Source organism: Vanacampus margaritifer, chromosome 11 (assembly GCF_051991255.1).
Source record: "Vanacampus margaritifer isolate UIUO_Vmar chromosome 11, RoL_Vmar_1.0, whole genome shotgun sequence".
In the NCBI taxonomy this organism is placed as follows: Eukaryota; Metazoa; Chordata; class Actinopteri; order Syngnathiformes; family Syngnathidae; genus Vanacampus; species Vanacampus margaritifer.
This window is the reverse complement of record NC_135442.1, coordinates 3,968,156-3,985,583: the sequence shown is the minus strand read 5'-3', so window position 1 is coordinate 3,985,583 and position 17,428 is coordinate 3,968,156. Positions and strand designations below refer to the sequence as shown.

Below are 17,428 nucleotides of genomic sequence, written 5' to 3'. Positions count from 1 at the left end.
ACTTAAAACCCGCACGGAATGGGAAGACAAAGTTGACCCCGCAATAGTCTACCTTCAGAGGCAATAATTTAACCCTAACCCGTTTCCAATCAACCCAGTCAACAATGGACTAGATAAAACTAATTTTCCGTCTTCACAAGTCGTACCATAGGCAGAGTTTTTATATTTCTAGAAGACAGCATTTTTCCAGGTTGCTGTTATGTTGACACGTCAACAAAGAATGGGACAGCATTTTTCCAGCTTTCTTTAAGCGTAAACAGCACCGAAATGGGGAACACGGTCGACCTGGCAATTATCCGCCTTCCGAGGTAGTATCATAGATGGGACTTTTGAGCACTTGTTTGTAGTTCACTGTATGACCACTAGGGGTGTGAATTGCCCAGTGCCTGGCGATTCGATTCGTATCACGATTCATAGGTCACGATTCGATACCGATTAATCCCGATACTAATCTAAAGATTGATTATTGCGATTTTATTTTTTTTTACTCACATTTAGAAAATACAAATCAGTAAACTTGTACACTGTAAGATTTGTATGAAAATGTATTTATTTATCTGAAAATTCAGGCTTATAACTGAGCCACTGCATTTAACAAACAGGTTGCAGTCTTTTTCATGTTTGAGCAGCACTGAAATGAAAATATTAAGGCTTAATGTTCCATTAACTCTTTGACTGCCAGACGTTTTCAGAAAAGGTATGCCGTGGGTGCCAGCCGATTTAAGCATTTTGACTGATCTTTTGACTGATCTTTCAAGGTCCACAGAAAATTATGTTTGGACTATGGAAACACACATACTACCAAATGAAAGATTGGACTCTCATCTTTCATCAGAAAAAAAAGTTTGTTTCTACCTTATTCCGTTTTTGAGTAATCAACAATAGAAAATGGTTTGTTTCACCTCTGTTTTGAAACAAACGTCTTTTAACGTCTTTGGCACTCCTCCATAGGATTTTACTAAACGTTATTTAACGTTTTTGGCAGTCAAAGAGTTAATATAACATTCTTCCATGCTTAATGTGTGAATCCTAACCCGAAGTAAGACGTTTTGGAGTATGTTAAAAAATCGATTCGGCCGCAGAATTGCGCGCTGTAATATCGCGATATATTGCCGAATTGATTTTTTTATAACAGCCCTAATGACCATCATGGAATGGGGGTGGGTCAACCTGGTAATTTTCTAAGGTAGCGTCAGAGATGGGACAACACATATAACCCGTTTTCTATTTGAAGAAAACTGCAGTTTTCTGTCTTTTTTGGGGGGAGTGTCTGTTATGTATGACTGCCATTGAATGGAGAGATCAGAGATGAAATCAACACGGCAATTTTCCATATTCAGATGTAGTCCCAGGGAGAAGAGCTTTCATAATCCCCTTTTACACTTGTGGAATCCGGTGTTTCGGAGTCTCTGTTAAAAGTATAAACAGCCATAAAATGAAGGTATGAAGTCGACCTTGAGATTTTCCGCCTTAGAGGTAACTGTTGTTGTTTTCAAAGCCTTGTATTAATGCTGAAGCCCACAGGTCCTATTTAGCTACATTGCGGTCGACGGTTCCTGGATGACATTTAACTGGAAATCCCGCTGTCACTCGGGATCAATTCATTCTTTCGACCTGTAGGGGTTTGTGTGTGCGCAGGAGGGACAAAAGCGAGGCAGTGGAGTTGGGGGTGGGGGGGGGGGGAATTGTTTTTGAGGTGTACACAAACAGACCGAGATGAGCTGGATCACAACAATGCGGCGACTCCGGGACATGAGGAGCGAGATAACGAGAAGCCGCCGCCTAATTAAGGGCATCGTTAATGAACGATTAAAGCGCTTTGATACGGGGGTGCACAAGGATTATGATTGGGGGGGTGTTATGACCAGAGGATGGGGAGTGACCCACATTTGGAAGATGGAGGGGGGGCAAGCCCAACTGACACCCCCTCAGAGCCCCTGTGGGCGGCCTGCTCATTGGTTCATTACACATAGTAAACACATGTACCCCCCCCCCCCCCCCCCCTCCATCATGGTACACGTACACACACATTTAAAAAAAAAAAAAAAAACCTCCCTACCCCCTCTTCAATATGATGGTCATGCTCTGCTGAAGACTGATGCATCTGCTGGAATGCAGGAATGCTGATATGAACTATATGCACTTCATCTAGTAAATCATTCACTTTTCAACAGTTACGACTCTCATACTACCACCAAAGGCGGAAAAGTGTAAGGCTGACATGTTTGTGCAACCCACCCACCAAACCACAGGTTCTGTCTTGGTGCCAATTCGACATACAGTGGATATAACAAGTCTACACGCCCCTTTTCAAATGAGACCAGGATAAATCGGTTCGAAACTACTTCTAGCATTTATGTGATCTATGACCCACCTGAATTACTGACCTACTGAGTTGCTTATATCGTACTGCGTGGCCAGACCCTTCCGTATGTTCGATTTCCTGTTTGATGGTTATCATTACACTCCCCCACTTGAAGCCATCATTGGTACCCTCAGCTAAAGTCTCTCAAGATCTGCTGACTCCACTGTACAGTCAACATTGTACAAAGATGTTTCCAGTCCTTGACAGCTACGGCGGCTGTCACACCTTTCACTTGAGATCAACATTCATGGACCCGGGTTTGAGGGGGTGGGGGCGGCATGCTGTCACCTCTAAAGTGGAAAGGGGGCTCTTGATGTGCTGCATTCTGCCCCCCCCCCCCCCCCCCCCCCCCCCACACACACACACACAGCGATGAACACCACGTGAAGATGGGCCAGACGTTTTTATTTACCTTTAATGTCTGCCCCCCCCAACCCCACCCCCGTCGCTGCTCTTCTGCGGATGTCGCCGCGGATTAAACGTCGTACTTTGCATGATGTCCTTGGGCGCAGGGCGAGGGTCGCAGCTGCCCTCGCATGAAGGAGGCATGCGATGCTCAACTGAAAGTGGAGAACAAAGGAACCATGCCAGAACAAAGAACATTAGGACGCTACAGTACCTGGCAAATGTTTAGCCCTCTTGGCTGTCGTGGTCATATAAAACTAAAAAAAATGCATTTTATTTTACATGTAAAAGCTAAATGTTACTTTTAAAAATGTTTTTTTTGTTTTAGTTCTTTTAAGGTCCTTTTATAGTCCTTTTATTCATGAAATATAAATACATATAACAAAGAAAATAGAATAAAATCAAACTTATGTATATATTTTTCCAGCATTAAAAATATTTTTCATTTTTATTATTTTAACATCAATCTTTATTCTTTTCAAACAATTTTTTAAATGTGCTTTTATTGCGGTGGGATTAAGAAGAAATATTAAAAATTGTTTTTGAAAAAAAGAAAGAAATTTCTTTGCGATTACTGTACTTAGGTCTTTAGCGCCTCACTGTGGTCTAGAACAAAATTGCACAATGATGGGCAATTCCATTGTTGATTGTTTTTATTCGAATTAATCCATCGAAAAAGATTCCAAATTGAGTGATTATAACTTTGAGTCGTTTCATAAAGTTGTACGGCGAATTAACCAATCTTTTTCTTAAGTTCAGATAGCTGCTTAACGACAAATGGCCAATTAATATTTAGCACCAACATATGATTTTTTGAAAAATGGACACTATATTAAACGTGAAATTAGTATTTATATATAATATTAATAAAACAACATAATATTTTTAACCTCCTATACATTTCGATAAGAGTAGAAGATGTGAGGAAATACTTTGGTTATTGTCATCACTAAAAAAATAGGGAAATCCCCAACAACCTTTACAAATTGATGTATTTTCTTTGTTTAATCAAGCTAGAGATTTAAATAGTGTGTTCAATTCAAGTTGGAAACGGTTGTTGTTGTTGTTTTTTGGGGGGGAGGGGAATCCTGAATAAAATATATAAATTTACTAGAAACATGCTTTGTTCTTATTAGACTAATCTTTGGGGTGGGGAGGGGGGTTCATTTTATGCAGGTATTTAAAAACGAAGCATTTTTGCCATTAATTTGTTCTTTGGCGCCTCGTAGTGGTCTAAAATGAAAGTGTTCAAACTCCAGGATGGGATTTGATTCATTGCCAGTTTCTTCTTCTTTCTTTTTTTTATGTGGATTTATATCAACTATAGCCAATTCACCAAATACAATTTCGACATACTGGACAGAATATATTTTATATTTATACACTATTTTATTACTTTTTTTAATTAAGATTTTCATATGCAGTCATGCTAATTGAGTCACGTGATGTGGCACGCTGCACCGTTTCACGTCACTGTCTCTAGGGAGAATAAAAATTGCGGTCTTCTTGTTCGCCATTAAAAAAAGTACCAAAAAAGTATAAAATGGAACAACGCAACGCAATCATTTGCTACTTCTGTGGGAATGACTACACTCTGCAAGGTATATTCATCGTCTTGTGAAAGTATTGTTACAATAAAACCAGAAAGTTACTATGAGTAGAGGTGCTAGCAACTAAGAAGAACTAGCAAGGCTAGCTACTAAGTAAGCTAACGTTGGCGTGCCGGAATATGATTAAAACTAAACTAACGTGTGTTAATTTTATATTTTGGCATTTGTTAGCTGTTAAAGGTAGTTTAATATGTAAGTGAACGCAGTACAATTGGTTTAATGATGGTCATACATGGTGAAAGGAATTGTTTGCTTCCACCATTTTCAGTTCTGTTCGGTTTGGCACTAAAGGCATTTGGGGACGATGTCAGCCGGGCAAGGCCTCAATATTTGAATAAAGTTTTGTTTTTTGGGGGCTGGGGAAAAAAAAGTATGGGAGGATGAAGTGACTCAGCAATTTTCTGCCTTCAGAGGCAGCACCATAACTTTTAAGATGGAATTTTTCTGTATTTTTTGGGGGTTATGTTTTGTCTTTTGGGTTTTTATTTTTGTTGGTGGCGGTGGAGGGTAATGGAAAGTCACGAGCAATACATAATGTGGTAACGAAATCCTTTGGATATTTTTTATGGCTTCTGAAGTAGTGGCAACCAGTAGTAGTAGCCCCCCCCCCCCCCAACACACACACACACGCACACACACACACACACACTACATCGTGACATATAATGATCTGATCAACACATTTCATTGTACTGTAAATTAATGAAGCACACAAGGTTATTGTATAGCTTTATGATTAAACCTTACTTGTGTATGGCTGCTGTAAATGGTTAGACATAAACTAAAGGAAAAACAATCGGCAAAACGTTGGCTATTTGACCGACTAGTTTGTCTGATGTTTCAAGGACCATAATTAGGCAGCCGATTAATTGGTGTGTAACGAAAAACAATTTGAATCGGATATTCTGTTTTGAGTTGAAAGGTGCGAGTTCATCAAAGCGAACCAAATCGAATCATTTACATCGAGATACGCATCAAATTGTCTTTTAGTGTAGAGCTATAGCTCGGACAGAAATGACAACAAGAAAGTCATTGCATCGTACCCTCTTGAAATGAACCATACTATATTAAATTGACATTGTAATCCTACTGAATCGAACAGTCCTTGAATTGTATCACGCCCTGTGAAACAATATAAGTATCGAATCATCTTGAATTGGAGAGCTACACACTAGGGTTGGGCAATTAATCGTAATTTAATGGTGATTTTGGCTATGCATGACCTTATAAACTATATAATTGAAGAAAAACGATTAATATGCCACAATCCCCAAACTCCAGAATTTCTGGGTTGCAATCAGACAAAACTGATTGTATTTTTCCCACTCAGAGAATGAAGCTGAGGACAATCTGCCCCGTACGCTTGTATGCAGTCACATCTTCTGCACGTCCTGCCTGCAGTCCCTGGAACGTGACAATGTGGTCAAGTGTCCCGAGTGTGAGGTGAAATGACATTGAAGTGGCCTTACAAGTGTTTGTACAATACATGTTGCCTGTGCTTGTGGTGAATGAAGGCCCTCTTGAACAGGTGGAGTCGGTCCTGCCTGAAGAGGGCGTGTTTGGGCTGCAGGAGGACAACCGCATCATTGGCCTCATCTACACCACCAAAATGAATAAGATGAGAAGGTCGGACTGGCCGATCAATCAGTTTTATCACTCAACTTGAATTCATCACTCAGGATGATTTATTTGTTATTGAAGAAATTGGGTGGTGTTGTTGGGAAAAACGTGGAAAATTGTTGTCTTTTAAAAAAAAAAAAGATGAAGTAGATGAATTACATACCCGAATCATATATCATGTTAGTCGAAGTGGGGCTGGGGGTGGCGGAAAACATCCTTCATGGCCGGGTGAAGTCCGTGCGCAGACATTCAAAATTGGGGGGGGGGGGGGGGGGTGTTGCTTAGCCTGGTGGGCCGCCGGGCTAATAACGCTGAGGGGGAAATCCTGATATTATTGTTGAAATAAAAAATAAATAAATAAAATAAAAAAAAGTTTACATATGTTTTGACAGATGTATGGCACTTATTTTTACATTATCTGCAAAGAAAACTAATTTTATATCTGTTCTATTTCTTTGAAATTTGGCAGAAGTTAACAGAACTTGCTACTGTGTCTCTTAGGAACAGTCGCAGGAAAGTCGTTAAGACTTTAGCGTTAACCTCTGACATCATTGGCAACCCCGAGGATGCCAAGCAGGTATGTATGCATTCAAACAAAAAAAAACTGAAACGGCGAGGCCACGAAAGATGAACTGCGATAAACGAGGGAACACTGTACACCAAAAAAGCGAGCAAGCCTTTAAAATCATATGTGTTTATTAAATGTTTTCCTCAGCCGGAAGACCCTGAGGAGATCGAGAGCTCTTTTGACGAGGCGTTGGCCATCGCTGCGGAACATCTGGCCAAGCTGGAGCACTTTGACCAGGTGGAATACATGCACTTATTTAGCCACAATACTGTAGGCTTGTGTGGAAGTGCTTGATATACTGTGTATATATTTTTTTATATTTGCAGAATTTAACTACAGGCCTGGTAGAGCAAGTGAAAAAAGAGCAAGTCCGACTGAAGATGGAGATCTCCCATGCGGCTGACAAGGCAATGCACGACATCCGGAAGTGGTACGACCGCCATGATGTCAACGTTGACATCTCGGTATAGGGCTGAGCAATTTGACCTTCAAATCAAATCTCCAATTTCTTCCACAAAAATCCAAATTAAATACATTTTAATCGATTATCCCCTTCCTCTTAAGAAAAAACAAGTCACAATGACATTCAAAACAAGTTTTTCCTTTTCGGTTCTTACCCGTTCGGTATTTGCTTTATTTTCTTGATACTAAACAAGCTTTGAAACAGTTTTTCTTACACAGCACTTCACTTTTTCCACTTTTTGTCGTATTTGCCTAATTGCGATTACCCCTAACCCGCAATTTCCACACACCCACTCTCTCTCATGGTCTTTTGTAGAGTTATACAGTGGAGGCAAGGAGACCTCGGCAGAATAGTTGCAGCACGGGTCGGGTGCAATAACTCAAAAATCAAAAGCTACCTTTTTTGTCAGACACAAATTTGATGTCCCTTTTTTGAAAAATGAATCACTATGGTGGTCAGGAAAGACGCTAATTTAACAAGTCTAACTTTGTTTTTCTGAACTAGTTTCTCTTTGTGGCAGCCATGTTGTTAGTGTAAGCAGTGCACATCAGCCCAGCTCTATATGTGTATGTCGTGCTTCCTGGAAGGTGTTGTCATTGATTTGTGTGTGCAAAAGGCGAGACATGCAACTTGGTCAGCTCAGCGGACTGAGTGCTCACTTCTCAAACACTCACACCCAAGTGTGCAAAGTCAAGGCGATGATGGGCACGCTGGAGAACGCCGTGCAGAAAGCCAAGAAGTTGCGATGTGTGCCCTTCCTGAAGCAGTATAGCAACTGGGACCAGGTGTGTGATGTTAAATATTTCCTGTCAGGCCTTTTTTTTCAAGGAAGGACCCCATCATAATAATAATAACAGAAATTAAACATAACTACTGCATGTACCTCTTAATTTCATAGGTCTCAGAGGTTCGCAAACTCTTTACATCACGGTGTCAAACTCAAGGCCTCGGGGCCAGATCTGGCTCGCCACATCATTTTACGTGGCCCGCCTGTTATAAAAAATAAAAAATAGGCCTTCTGTTCTCGAGAAAAAAACAAACATTGATTTTGTTCTAAGACTTTATTCATGGAGCGTAGCTGAGGTAGTAGAGTCATTGTGTTTTTGGTGCGCCGTCCCCATAGTAGGTATGGTGTTTTTAAATGCTACTGCAGAATTAAATTCAACGGCTCATGGAGCCCTGGCATCCACAGTTTGAGAACGACTGCTGTAAACGTGCTCCTAATATTAGTAGGCGTAATGTTAATGCTAAATTGGTCAGTTTGAATGTGTTTGTGTGAAAGATTTTGAAGACTCTGCGGGCCCCTGTGGATGACCAGTCCTTCAACATGAAGTGCATCACCATGGGCTGTGGATTGAGGTTTGTAACCATGGGACAATTCATCATCCGTGTAAAATATTAATAGTGGAAATTCACAAGCAATGATTATTATTTGCCAGAAACAATGCTAACAAGCATGTTTGTTTTATTCATCTTTTTACTTTCGGACACATTACAGGTTACATCGATCACATCACATCATTTGCAACATTGACATCCGAAAGAAGGGCTGACGGGTAGACGCCATTGCTTATTAGTAACCCGTCCCCATCCATTCTTACTAAACCCATCAGTCATATACATTGGTTATGATTATCATTGATTCATATAGTTATCCATCAATCCCAGACTTATGTCTGCACACTCCTTGCTCAGTTCATCTGGAATGTCCCCGTGTAAATTGCGGCTAGTCCCAGTCATTTGGAATTGGTCAATCGGTCCCCAGGCGCACCCCACCAGGCGAGCGCATGCTCTCTCGTTCACCAGTAGCGTCTTCGCTGACCTTCGGATCAGCTTTCACACACGTTGTGGCTTTCAGAAGAGTAGATCGGCTTGCATTCTGTTGTATTGTGGCGGCCGTGGCTCAGGGTGTAGCGACGGTCGCTCAGTAACCAGAAGGTCGCTTGTTCGATCCCCGCTCTCCCCAAGTCATGTGTCGTTGTGTCCTTGGGCAAGGCACTTCACACACATTCCCTCCAGTGCTACTCACACTGGTGTATGGAAGGTGCAAATGTTTGGTGGTGGTCGGAGGGGCCGTAGGGGCACATTGGCAGCCACGCTTCCTCGACAGATGCATCCTTGATTCTGTGTTTGTGTTTTGTGTAGTGTTAGCTTCAAGTCACAGTTTCTGAACCAGAGTATGGACTTGTTTCTGAAGATGGACATAGGCAAGCCAAACAAGTGAGTACTTTTAAAATATCCTCATAGTGGCCGGGTGCCTTTAACACAACTGCAGACGGGTGCAACCAAGCTAGCATCTCAATTGTCAAATCAAATTCCCCCATTTAAGTGAATTGAAATTCCAGTTATCCATTCTGTCCCCCCTGCCCGTCGTAATAACGAGAAATAGCGCTGTAAAAAAGAGAGTAATTTTTTAGTTTTTCTACGATGGTGTGCTAACTTCCACTCTCTAGGCTAACACAATGTTGTAAAATCAGAGTGACTACATCTTCTAGAATGATAATAGCAAGAGAATGAGATCAGCCATTGAATTGGCCAGGGTCTAACAGAGCCACCATTTGAGGAAATCCAGTATTCTAGCTCACCATTTAATTACTGCATTTATCTTTTTTTGTCTTGTCACTCCTGTGTTGTCCTTGATCGTCTAGACTGTCTATGGTGCCACCGGATGTCCAGCAACACAGCAGCGACCTTGCCCAACAGCGTCCCGGGCATGGTCATGTCACATCTTCAGCCAGCAGCCACCCCAGCCACGGCAAAGCCAAGAGTCCACTCAGGAGGATGAGCCCGAGAAGGAGGAGCCCAGTTTCTCGCTGCCTCTCTCCGAGCCCGACACGTAGTAGCAACCGTTACCAGTACAAGACATCCACCTCTGATAACAGTGATCCTGACATTGTCGTTGAGGAGTTTATAGAGACGGAGGAGCAAAATGGTATGTCCAGATTTCCTTTGAAAGACTTACTCATTCAGTTTGTCAGTGGTGGGAAGTACAAATACACTGGCTTAGTGCAGTGGTCGCTCCATAGGCCACTTTGGACCGGGCCGCAAAGTTGAAAGAATAAAAAAACTTACTGTACTTCCGGTTATTTGATTAGCTAATATTTTATTCTGAAAAGTCACCCGATTCTCTTTGTTACGGCGACGGACTCTAGTCTTTATGCATGTCGAGATATTTAATAGCTTTAAGGTAATGAATGTTGAGTTACATGTTCTCCACCCCTCACCGTAAATCATTCCAATATATTAACAAAGATGCACCCATACTCAACTGTAATTGAACAGGCTAATATATATTTCCCCTTATATTTATGATCATTTTTTTCCCCCATCAAAAGTTTTCAACTTTGAAAAAATCACTGCATTTTGTAACCCTACCGGCAACTTCAAATTCATTTTCAGCCGTTTATTGAACAGGAAAAAAAGCGTTAAACACCCATTGTTTCCCCTCCAATTTGCATAGAGAGTCAAATGGAGTACGTTCCTGTGTCACTCAAATTCAATTTATAAACACCTAAAAGAACCCATGGTTGTTGTATCTTGTCTCTTTTGTGCTTGATTGCCCTGCAGAGATGAATAAAGTTTTCTGCATCTAAATTTTCTACAGTTGCACCTCTCACTGGTCCGGAGTTGGCCAAGCATAAGCAGAGATCACGCAGGAAAAGACGCTTGAATTTGTCTGCAATGTGGAGAAAGGGTATGAAACATTTTGTAACACTGGAACCCAGGGTGTTAGTCCGTTTTTGTTTAGATCAATTTTCCAAAGTGGAAATAATGAAAATGTAGTTAATCAATTTACATTGTACTGAACAGCCAGGACATACACATCAGTGATTCCGTGTATATCACTCAGCGGCGGCGCTCCGCCGCTCCTAAATCCGAGCCGCCGCTATTTCGAGCCAACGGGGCGGGGGGAGAATTCATCTTTACTCTATTGGAAATGCTTTTCCTCCTGTCCTCAGTTGGCCAGTGGGTGGTGGTGTCTCACATAGTCAGCCCCACTCACTTCTACGTGCGCTATTTGACCGAGAAGCGAGAGTGTGACATTCTGTCCGAGAAGATCAACACCTTCTGCAAACTGGACATCAGTTGCTTCTCCGCTGCCGATGAAGTGCGAGCTGGTGTGTTCATTTTTAAAAGTAAATGTTGGATGTTTGTTGTAGATTGTTGCAAAGAAACTTATAGCTGTTTACTTTAAGGCACCACCGTCTTGGCGAAAGGAAGTGAGGGTCTGTGGTGCCGTAGCAAAGTGTTGGTGGTCTTCCAAAATGGTGGCAAGAACAGTGTGGAAGTTTGTCCGGCTGAACAACTTAGTCACATCTGCATCTTCTTCATTGACTACGGCTTCACCAAGAGCATGAACATGGAAAGGTAAAGTCATGTCGCGATACATTAATGCACGACCCATTCTGTTCCTTAACATTTGCATTATCAAGGGACTAGTATTTGTTGTATTTATTTATCAAATAGTAGCTTGAGTAGCAAAGTTTTAATATTGGAAAAAGTAGTCAATTTTATGAGAATAACGTTCATTTTGTTAGTATAGTTGTAAATTTTGAGTATCAATGTTTGCATATCTCAAAATTAAATCCTAAACCTTTGGATTTAAAAACATGTGTATAAGTTAATATTGTCAAAAGTGGTAATTTAATTTTATGTGAATACCTTCATTTTACAAAATAATCCTAATCTTAAAGTATTAAATGATCTTAATTTTGCATGAATAAAGTCATAGTTGTATGAGTATTAAGTTTTTATATCGTGAAAATTAAGACATCTACTGTCATCATTTTACTTGAGCAAAGTCATATTGTGGATAGAGTTGTAATTTTACAATAGTCATATTTCATTATGTAAAAATTGTAAGCAAATGAAGCGGCAATTGATTTCAACACAACACTTCTAATTAATTCCAGAAAATTGGCTGGTTTTCTTCCCCCCTCCCTTCCATTTTGCAGGGATGTCTCGAGCACGGTGTCCTCAGTGGACGTGGTGAACAACCACCTGAGGAAGATAAAGCCGGAGCTGCTTCATTTTGCTCCTCAGGCCATCCGATGTTCCCTCAAAGACCTGGTCCCCTACGATCTGGTGAGCTTGTCCATCCCACTGAATATTGCCCATTGAATGTCATTCTTAACATCAATTTAAGCATATGTTTAGACGAAGGGCTGGAGCAAAGAGGCTCAGGTGGCGTTCTGCCAAGTGGTGGGTTCCGCCGCCTTGGAATTGATTTCCTTTGGTCAAGACAGAGACGCCCTGGTGGTGGACCTCCACAAAACTCCCATGGAAACACCCAACAATGTTCCCTTCTCGATCCGCGATTATCTGGTGCTCAACGAATTGGCCAGGTACTGCTGGTACACTATCAGAAGCACTGAGCTACTGACCTACATTCTAATATTCCTTCTATGAAATTGTATTCATTCCCAACAGTCACATTTCAGCCTCTATGTGCTGCAAGGTCAATCTAAAGCCCTCTGCCATTGCAAAAAATAAAAAATAATAATAATTTAATTGCCAACTCACGTCTTACACAATGATTGCGCTCTGCACCATGCAACGCAAAACCTGCAACTCTTGTATCGTGTTTTTAGGCTCCACACATATTATATTACACTTTTTTTTTTAATTATTAAACCAAAAAAAAACATGTGAGAATGATGGATTACGTTCGGTAGGTCCAAACCCACAATCTGCCACTGACGTCACACTCTGCTACTCTCACACATTGTTAATGTCCTTTTTCAGCGTTGTATTATATTATTGCCGCCATCAGGTTTTATTATCCAGTGAAGCCAACCATGAAGCCGCTCAAGTACTACTCGGCTGTCCCACCCCAAATCCACGTGGAACACAATGCAGTGGTGACACACATCAACAGCCTCGATGACTTCTACATTCAGCTGGTATTGAACACAAGAAAGAACACTGCCATCATAACTGCGTCTGAGAAGTCTTATTGTAAAATGTACATACAATTTAACATTTTTTAATTAAAGGGACAGTGTTAAGATTTTTTTTTTCATCTAGTGGTAAACTAATAGAATGCAACAACCTGAGTTCAAATGTACGTCAACTACGATGCCTCAGAGAGACCATACTTAAGACATAAAAAAAAAAATCGCCCTGTTTTTCACAACACAAAGTTAGCAAGTATACTATGTGCTTCTCTATGACACCTGTAATATTTGACACTCTTAATGAATAGCATTTATCTTAGCGGCAGATTTAAAAAAATATATATATATTTATTTTTATAATACTTTCCCTGATCTCTACTCTTCATTAATGTGTGCGGCCAGCAGACTGACAACATGGAGTCTTTGTTGCTGAAAAACAAGCTTCAGGAGTGCTATAACACCAAGAATGGAGAGGACCTGGTGGTTTACTGTCCCATGATTGGCCAGGCCTGCGTGGCCCGCTTAGAAGACAACTTGTGGTGCAGAGCCGAGGTCATAGGTAAGGCAGTCAGCGTCCTAATCCTTATGTATGTAAATTTTCTACTACTTATTATGTACATAAAGTCAGAATGTCACGATCATGAAAACGTCAGAATCATGCGTGAAGTTTTATGATAGTTAGAGTTTTTAGGAAAAAGTAATAGCCTGACCGGAATATAGTCTAAATCTAAAGAAAAGCTTAATTTTATGTAAATAAAGTCAGATTTTATGACTGTAGAGACAACATATTTTTGATTTTAAGTATAAACGTTTAACATGACTATCGAGTTAAAAAAACATGATGCAGTTAATATTTAAAAAAAAATATTTAAAAAAGAGAGAGATCGTCATAGTTGTGTACGCGCGTGTGTTTTTTAGGTCATCCAGTGGACAGAAAGGTGGAGGTGTGCTTCATTGACTTTGGACTTAAGACAACTGTGTTGGTCAGCGACTTGAGGAAGATAATGGATGAGTTCTTCTTCTTGCCAGCATTGGTAACAGTGCTTACTTTGATTTAAACCTTATCTATACTGTATACTCAAATGGCCTTGTGTGTGCGCTTGTCTTTATTTTTGTGTGTGTATCATGTAGGCGATCCACTGCTGCTTGTCAGACGTGCTTCCTCTGGGTGGAGAAACGTGGACTGACGCCTGTGTGAAACGCTTCTCCAGCCTGGTTTATGACAAATTCTTCACCATCGTGGTTACAGGTTAAGTGAATTTAAAAATCTAATGACCAGAGGTAGGCACTTCCGTCAATGACGATGCTCACCTTTCGGTTATTATACAATGACGAGAAGCCTTGAAAAAATACACAGACTGAGCATTGAGTGAAGCAGGATTACTTCAGTCGATTGCGATGAGTACACACGGTTCTTCTCATTCGCGTATTTTTGTGAACACGTCAAGCATGCGTTTAACAAAATAAATGTATGTGGATCTGCGATTTGGCTGCCAACCAGTTCAGGGTGTACTACGCCTACTGCCCGAAGCCAGCTGGGATAGGCTCCAGCACCCCGAGACACTGGTGAGGATTAAGCCATTTAGAAAATGGATGGATGGATGTGGATTATTCGACAACTTGTAGGTGCGCAGTGTGGAAAATGTGGGCAATGCGGACACCGCGGACACGTCAAGCATAAATCAAGCTTTAGAATGGTCGAAATTACTTCCTTGACACCAATTGCTATTATCTTTATAGCAAGGGTTGTCTTAGGGCGAGAGCACTAAGAAGCATGATTGGGTGAATGTTTCATCAAATAGGTGAGGAGATGCTTAAGTTGATGTATCCACAGAAACCCCCCCTCCACAAATAGGTACATTTGTGAAATGAAAACTGCGAGGAGGTGGGGGCTTACTGTGTACGCTTCTTCTGAAACTCACTAACTGCTTAACTCATTCTATTGTTCTCCAAATAGAAAAGTCTGCCATGACAAAACCTCTACCAGCCAAGCTGCTTGAGATCACCCCAACTGACTCACCCACTGACATAGCCGAGGTGCTAATTAAAGAGCAGTTGGTGTGCTCCAAAAATGGGTATAATCCCTTTTTCTTTACAAAATAGATTCATAAATGGTGACCTTCCATTGACTTTTTTTTTTTATTACCCCGCTTGCCAAAGGCTTAAGACCAACATGGAAGAGGTCCTCGCCAATGACTGTCCCGTATGGGACCCACCGCTTGAGTTGAGTTGTCTGGACTTCCAGCCTCGGCTCAACCTCCCTGGCAGCCTCAAGGACGCCAAAGTGCGAGTGAGCCACATCACTTCACCCAGCAGCTTCTACGTCCAGTTCGTCCAAAACGACTCTCAACTTAAAAGGTGCGTTGGCTGGTAGAGCACCCATGGAGCACGTACAATACAGTACAGCCCAAAATTTGGACACACTTTTTTCTTATTCAATGCATTTGCTTTATTCTTATGACTGGTTACTTTGTAGATTCTCACTGAAGGCACCAACTTCGTATGAACAAGGGATGCAACGGTTCTCGCTCTTAGACCGGACTGTTCGTTCCCCCCTTCACAGGACAATACGCCCTTATGGGCCTCGGGTTTTCAGTGCGCAACACATTTTGTATTGACACGCTACTTACTGTGTGTGTGTGTACCGGTCCAGTGTCCACAAGTGGAGGCAGCCTGCTGCAGAAAAGCTATTTTTTTTGCATACTCTTGGCAAGCTTACCTCTGGGAACTCCTTAAAGACCGTTGAAACACGGTGCAAAGAAGTAATCAGAGAAATTTCTAGCTATTTATTTTATTATTTTCACCTTTTTCTTGTTAAGTACATACCTCCATATGTGTTTGTTAGTTGTTATAGTTGTCGCCATAGTTATGATGCCTTCAGCAGTTAAGTGGATAGTTCGGTAGGTCGCAGATCTCGGATTCGCACCCAAAGTCCATTTTCCGAGTGCAGGATTTGCAACACGATCATTTGCGAGTTGAGTCGCTTGCTCTGTGTTAAATATATTCCAGACTGAATGAGCTTCTGAATGAGGCGTGTGAGCTCCTGGAGCCTCAAGACGTGGCGTGGAAGCCAGACATGTTCTGTGCGGCTCACGTCAACAGAGTTTGGGAAAGAGGGCTGATCTGCTCCGAGGTCTCGTCCGACGACTTCGCAGAGGTGTTCCGTCTTAGCTTTCAACTCGGCACTCGTGCTAATTTCAGTGAACAGGTCAGTAACTTGGTCTGCCATGTGTTGCCTGGCAATAGGTGATGTGCTGTGACCACGGCAACAAGATGAAGCTGCACATAAGCAACTTGCGGCCACTCTCGGCTTCATTGGAGGGTTCTTTTGCTCTGGAGTGCTCGTTGAAGGACATCAAGTAACACACGCACACACACACACGCAAACATGGTTTTAGTGGTTCTCAAACTAATATATAAAAATAGTAAATTATTACGCTGTATTAATGGGGACTAGCGTGCCAATAAAACAAACAAAATCATTTACTCCTCCCGATTAAAAGATCTCATATGATTGTGACCCAAAAAGCCTGAGAGAGATCATGTTGTCACAATTAATTAATTAATTTATATTTGCTTTTTTTATAACAGGCCAGCAGGGGGCCAACCCACCTGGACCGCCACAGCCTGCGACAACATGCGCCACCACTTGTCAGAAGCCTCAGCTTTCATCACCATCCAGGTCTGAAGACCATGTTCTTCCCCCTTACACTTTTATGTTCTGCTCCTGAAACTCGGGTTCTAACGTATTGTGCCACTGCCAGGAGCTGACCGATGAGCGTCCGGTAGCCGTGACTCTGATGTGCACTGACAAGATGCGAGAGTTGGTCAGCCTGTCCGACTATCTGGCCCGCGAGGGTCTCGCCCTCCGGGAGGGGAAGCCAGTGTGCGTCTCCATTCAAACACATGCACATTAATTGATACATATTTTGATAATCGATTCATCGTTGAGATTTTTTTTAATGTCAAATTAGCAAATGCCTCTCAAATAGTAAATATTCTCAGATTTCTATAATCTTTAATTAAGGCAGGCTGATTATCTTTGTGCTAACATCTGCGTTTAATTTTTTTTCAAACAATGATAAACATTTTTGCCTATTTTCTGACACGTTACAGACCAAACCAGGAACTTAGTTTGAAGCATCGTTCTGTTTTGACTAAAGTTTTTTTTTTTTTTAAATTAGAGCAATCAATTCATCAACAAATAGTTGACAGATTCATCAATTATTAAAATAATTGTTAGCTGCAGCCCTAAAGTTAAAGTTTTTATTTTTATTTTGATGGCCCAATAAGCTCTATTGTTGTCTTGCAGCAAGCTGGCTAGTCCTCCCGAAAAGCCAGATGAAAGTGATGCTCAGTCCTCTGACACCAGCATACAAGCCACGACTTGTAAATGGACACCTCCGCCTTTGCCAGTGTACACTTCAACACCTGCCCCCCCCAGACCAATCCCTCGCACAACCAGGCCCATCGAGAAGGTGCTCCAACCCAAACCGACAA

The 17,428-nt window shown here is 41.5% G+C and overlaps 1 protein-coding gene across 6 annotated transcripts in view; it reads left to right on the top strand.

Annotated features, from left to right (window-relative positions):
- rnf17 (ring finger protein 17) overlaps positions 1-17,428 on the top strand; it is a 78,601-nt gene that overhangs the window by 52,627 nt on the left and 8,546 nt on the right. For 2 of the 6 annotated variants that reach the window (XR_013296020.1, XR_013296021.1), the window contains exons 1-26: positions 4,199-4,371; positions 5,711-5,823; positions 5,909-6,006; positions 6,502-6,577; positions 6,716-6,805; positions 6,895-6,998; positions 7,648-7,816; positions 8,314-8,390; positions 9,177-9,251; positions 9,680-9,963; positions 10,636-10,725; positions 10,991-11,149; positions 11,228-11,399; positions 11,987-12,116; positions 12,189-12,376; positions 12,805-12,934; positions 13,331-13,487; positions 13,847-13,962; positions 14,060-14,177; positions 14,886-15,003; positions 15,089-15,286; positions 15,938-16,085; positions 16,175-16,287; positions 16,520-16,610; positions 16,693-16,814; positions 17,241-17,406. Coding sequence is in view for 4 of the 6 variants with exons in the window: in XM_077580675.1 (XP_077436801.1) it covers positions 4,314-4,371; positions 5,711-5,823; positions 5,909-6,006; positions 6,502-6,577; positions 6,716-6,805; positions 6,895-6,998; positions 7,648-7,816; positions 8,314-8,390; positions 9,177-9,251; positions 9,680-9,963; positions 10,636-10,725; positions 10,991-11,149; positions 11,228-11,399; positions 11,987-12,116; positions 12,189-12,376; positions 12,805-12,934; positions 13,331-13,487; positions 13,847-13,962; positions 14,060-14,177; positions 14,886-15,003; positions 15,089-15,286; positions 15,938-16,085; positions 16,175-16,287; positions 16,520-16,610; positions 16,693-16,814; positions 17,241-17,406 (3,360 nt within the window). In the remaining 2 variants the exon portion in view is untranslated. Of the gene's footprint in view, positions 1-4,198; positions 4,372-5,710; positions 5,824-5,908; positions 6,007-6,501; positions 6,578-6,715; positions 6,806-6,894; positions 6,999-7,647; positions 7,817-8,313; positions 8,391-9,176; positions 9,252-9,679; positions 9,964-10,635; positions 10,726-10,990; positions 11,150-11,227; positions 11,400-11,986; positions 12,117-12,188; positions 12,377-12,804; positions 12,935-13,330; positions 13,488-13,846; positions 13,963-14,059; positions 14,178-14,885; positions 15,004-15,088; positions 15,287-15,937; positions 16,086-16,174; positions 16,288-16,519; positions 16,611-16,692; positions 16,815-17,240; positions 17,407-17,428 lie in introns of those variants that run through there. The other 4 variants (XM_077580679.1, XM_077580680.1, XM_077580675.1 and 1 more) reach the window with 3 other exon arrangements.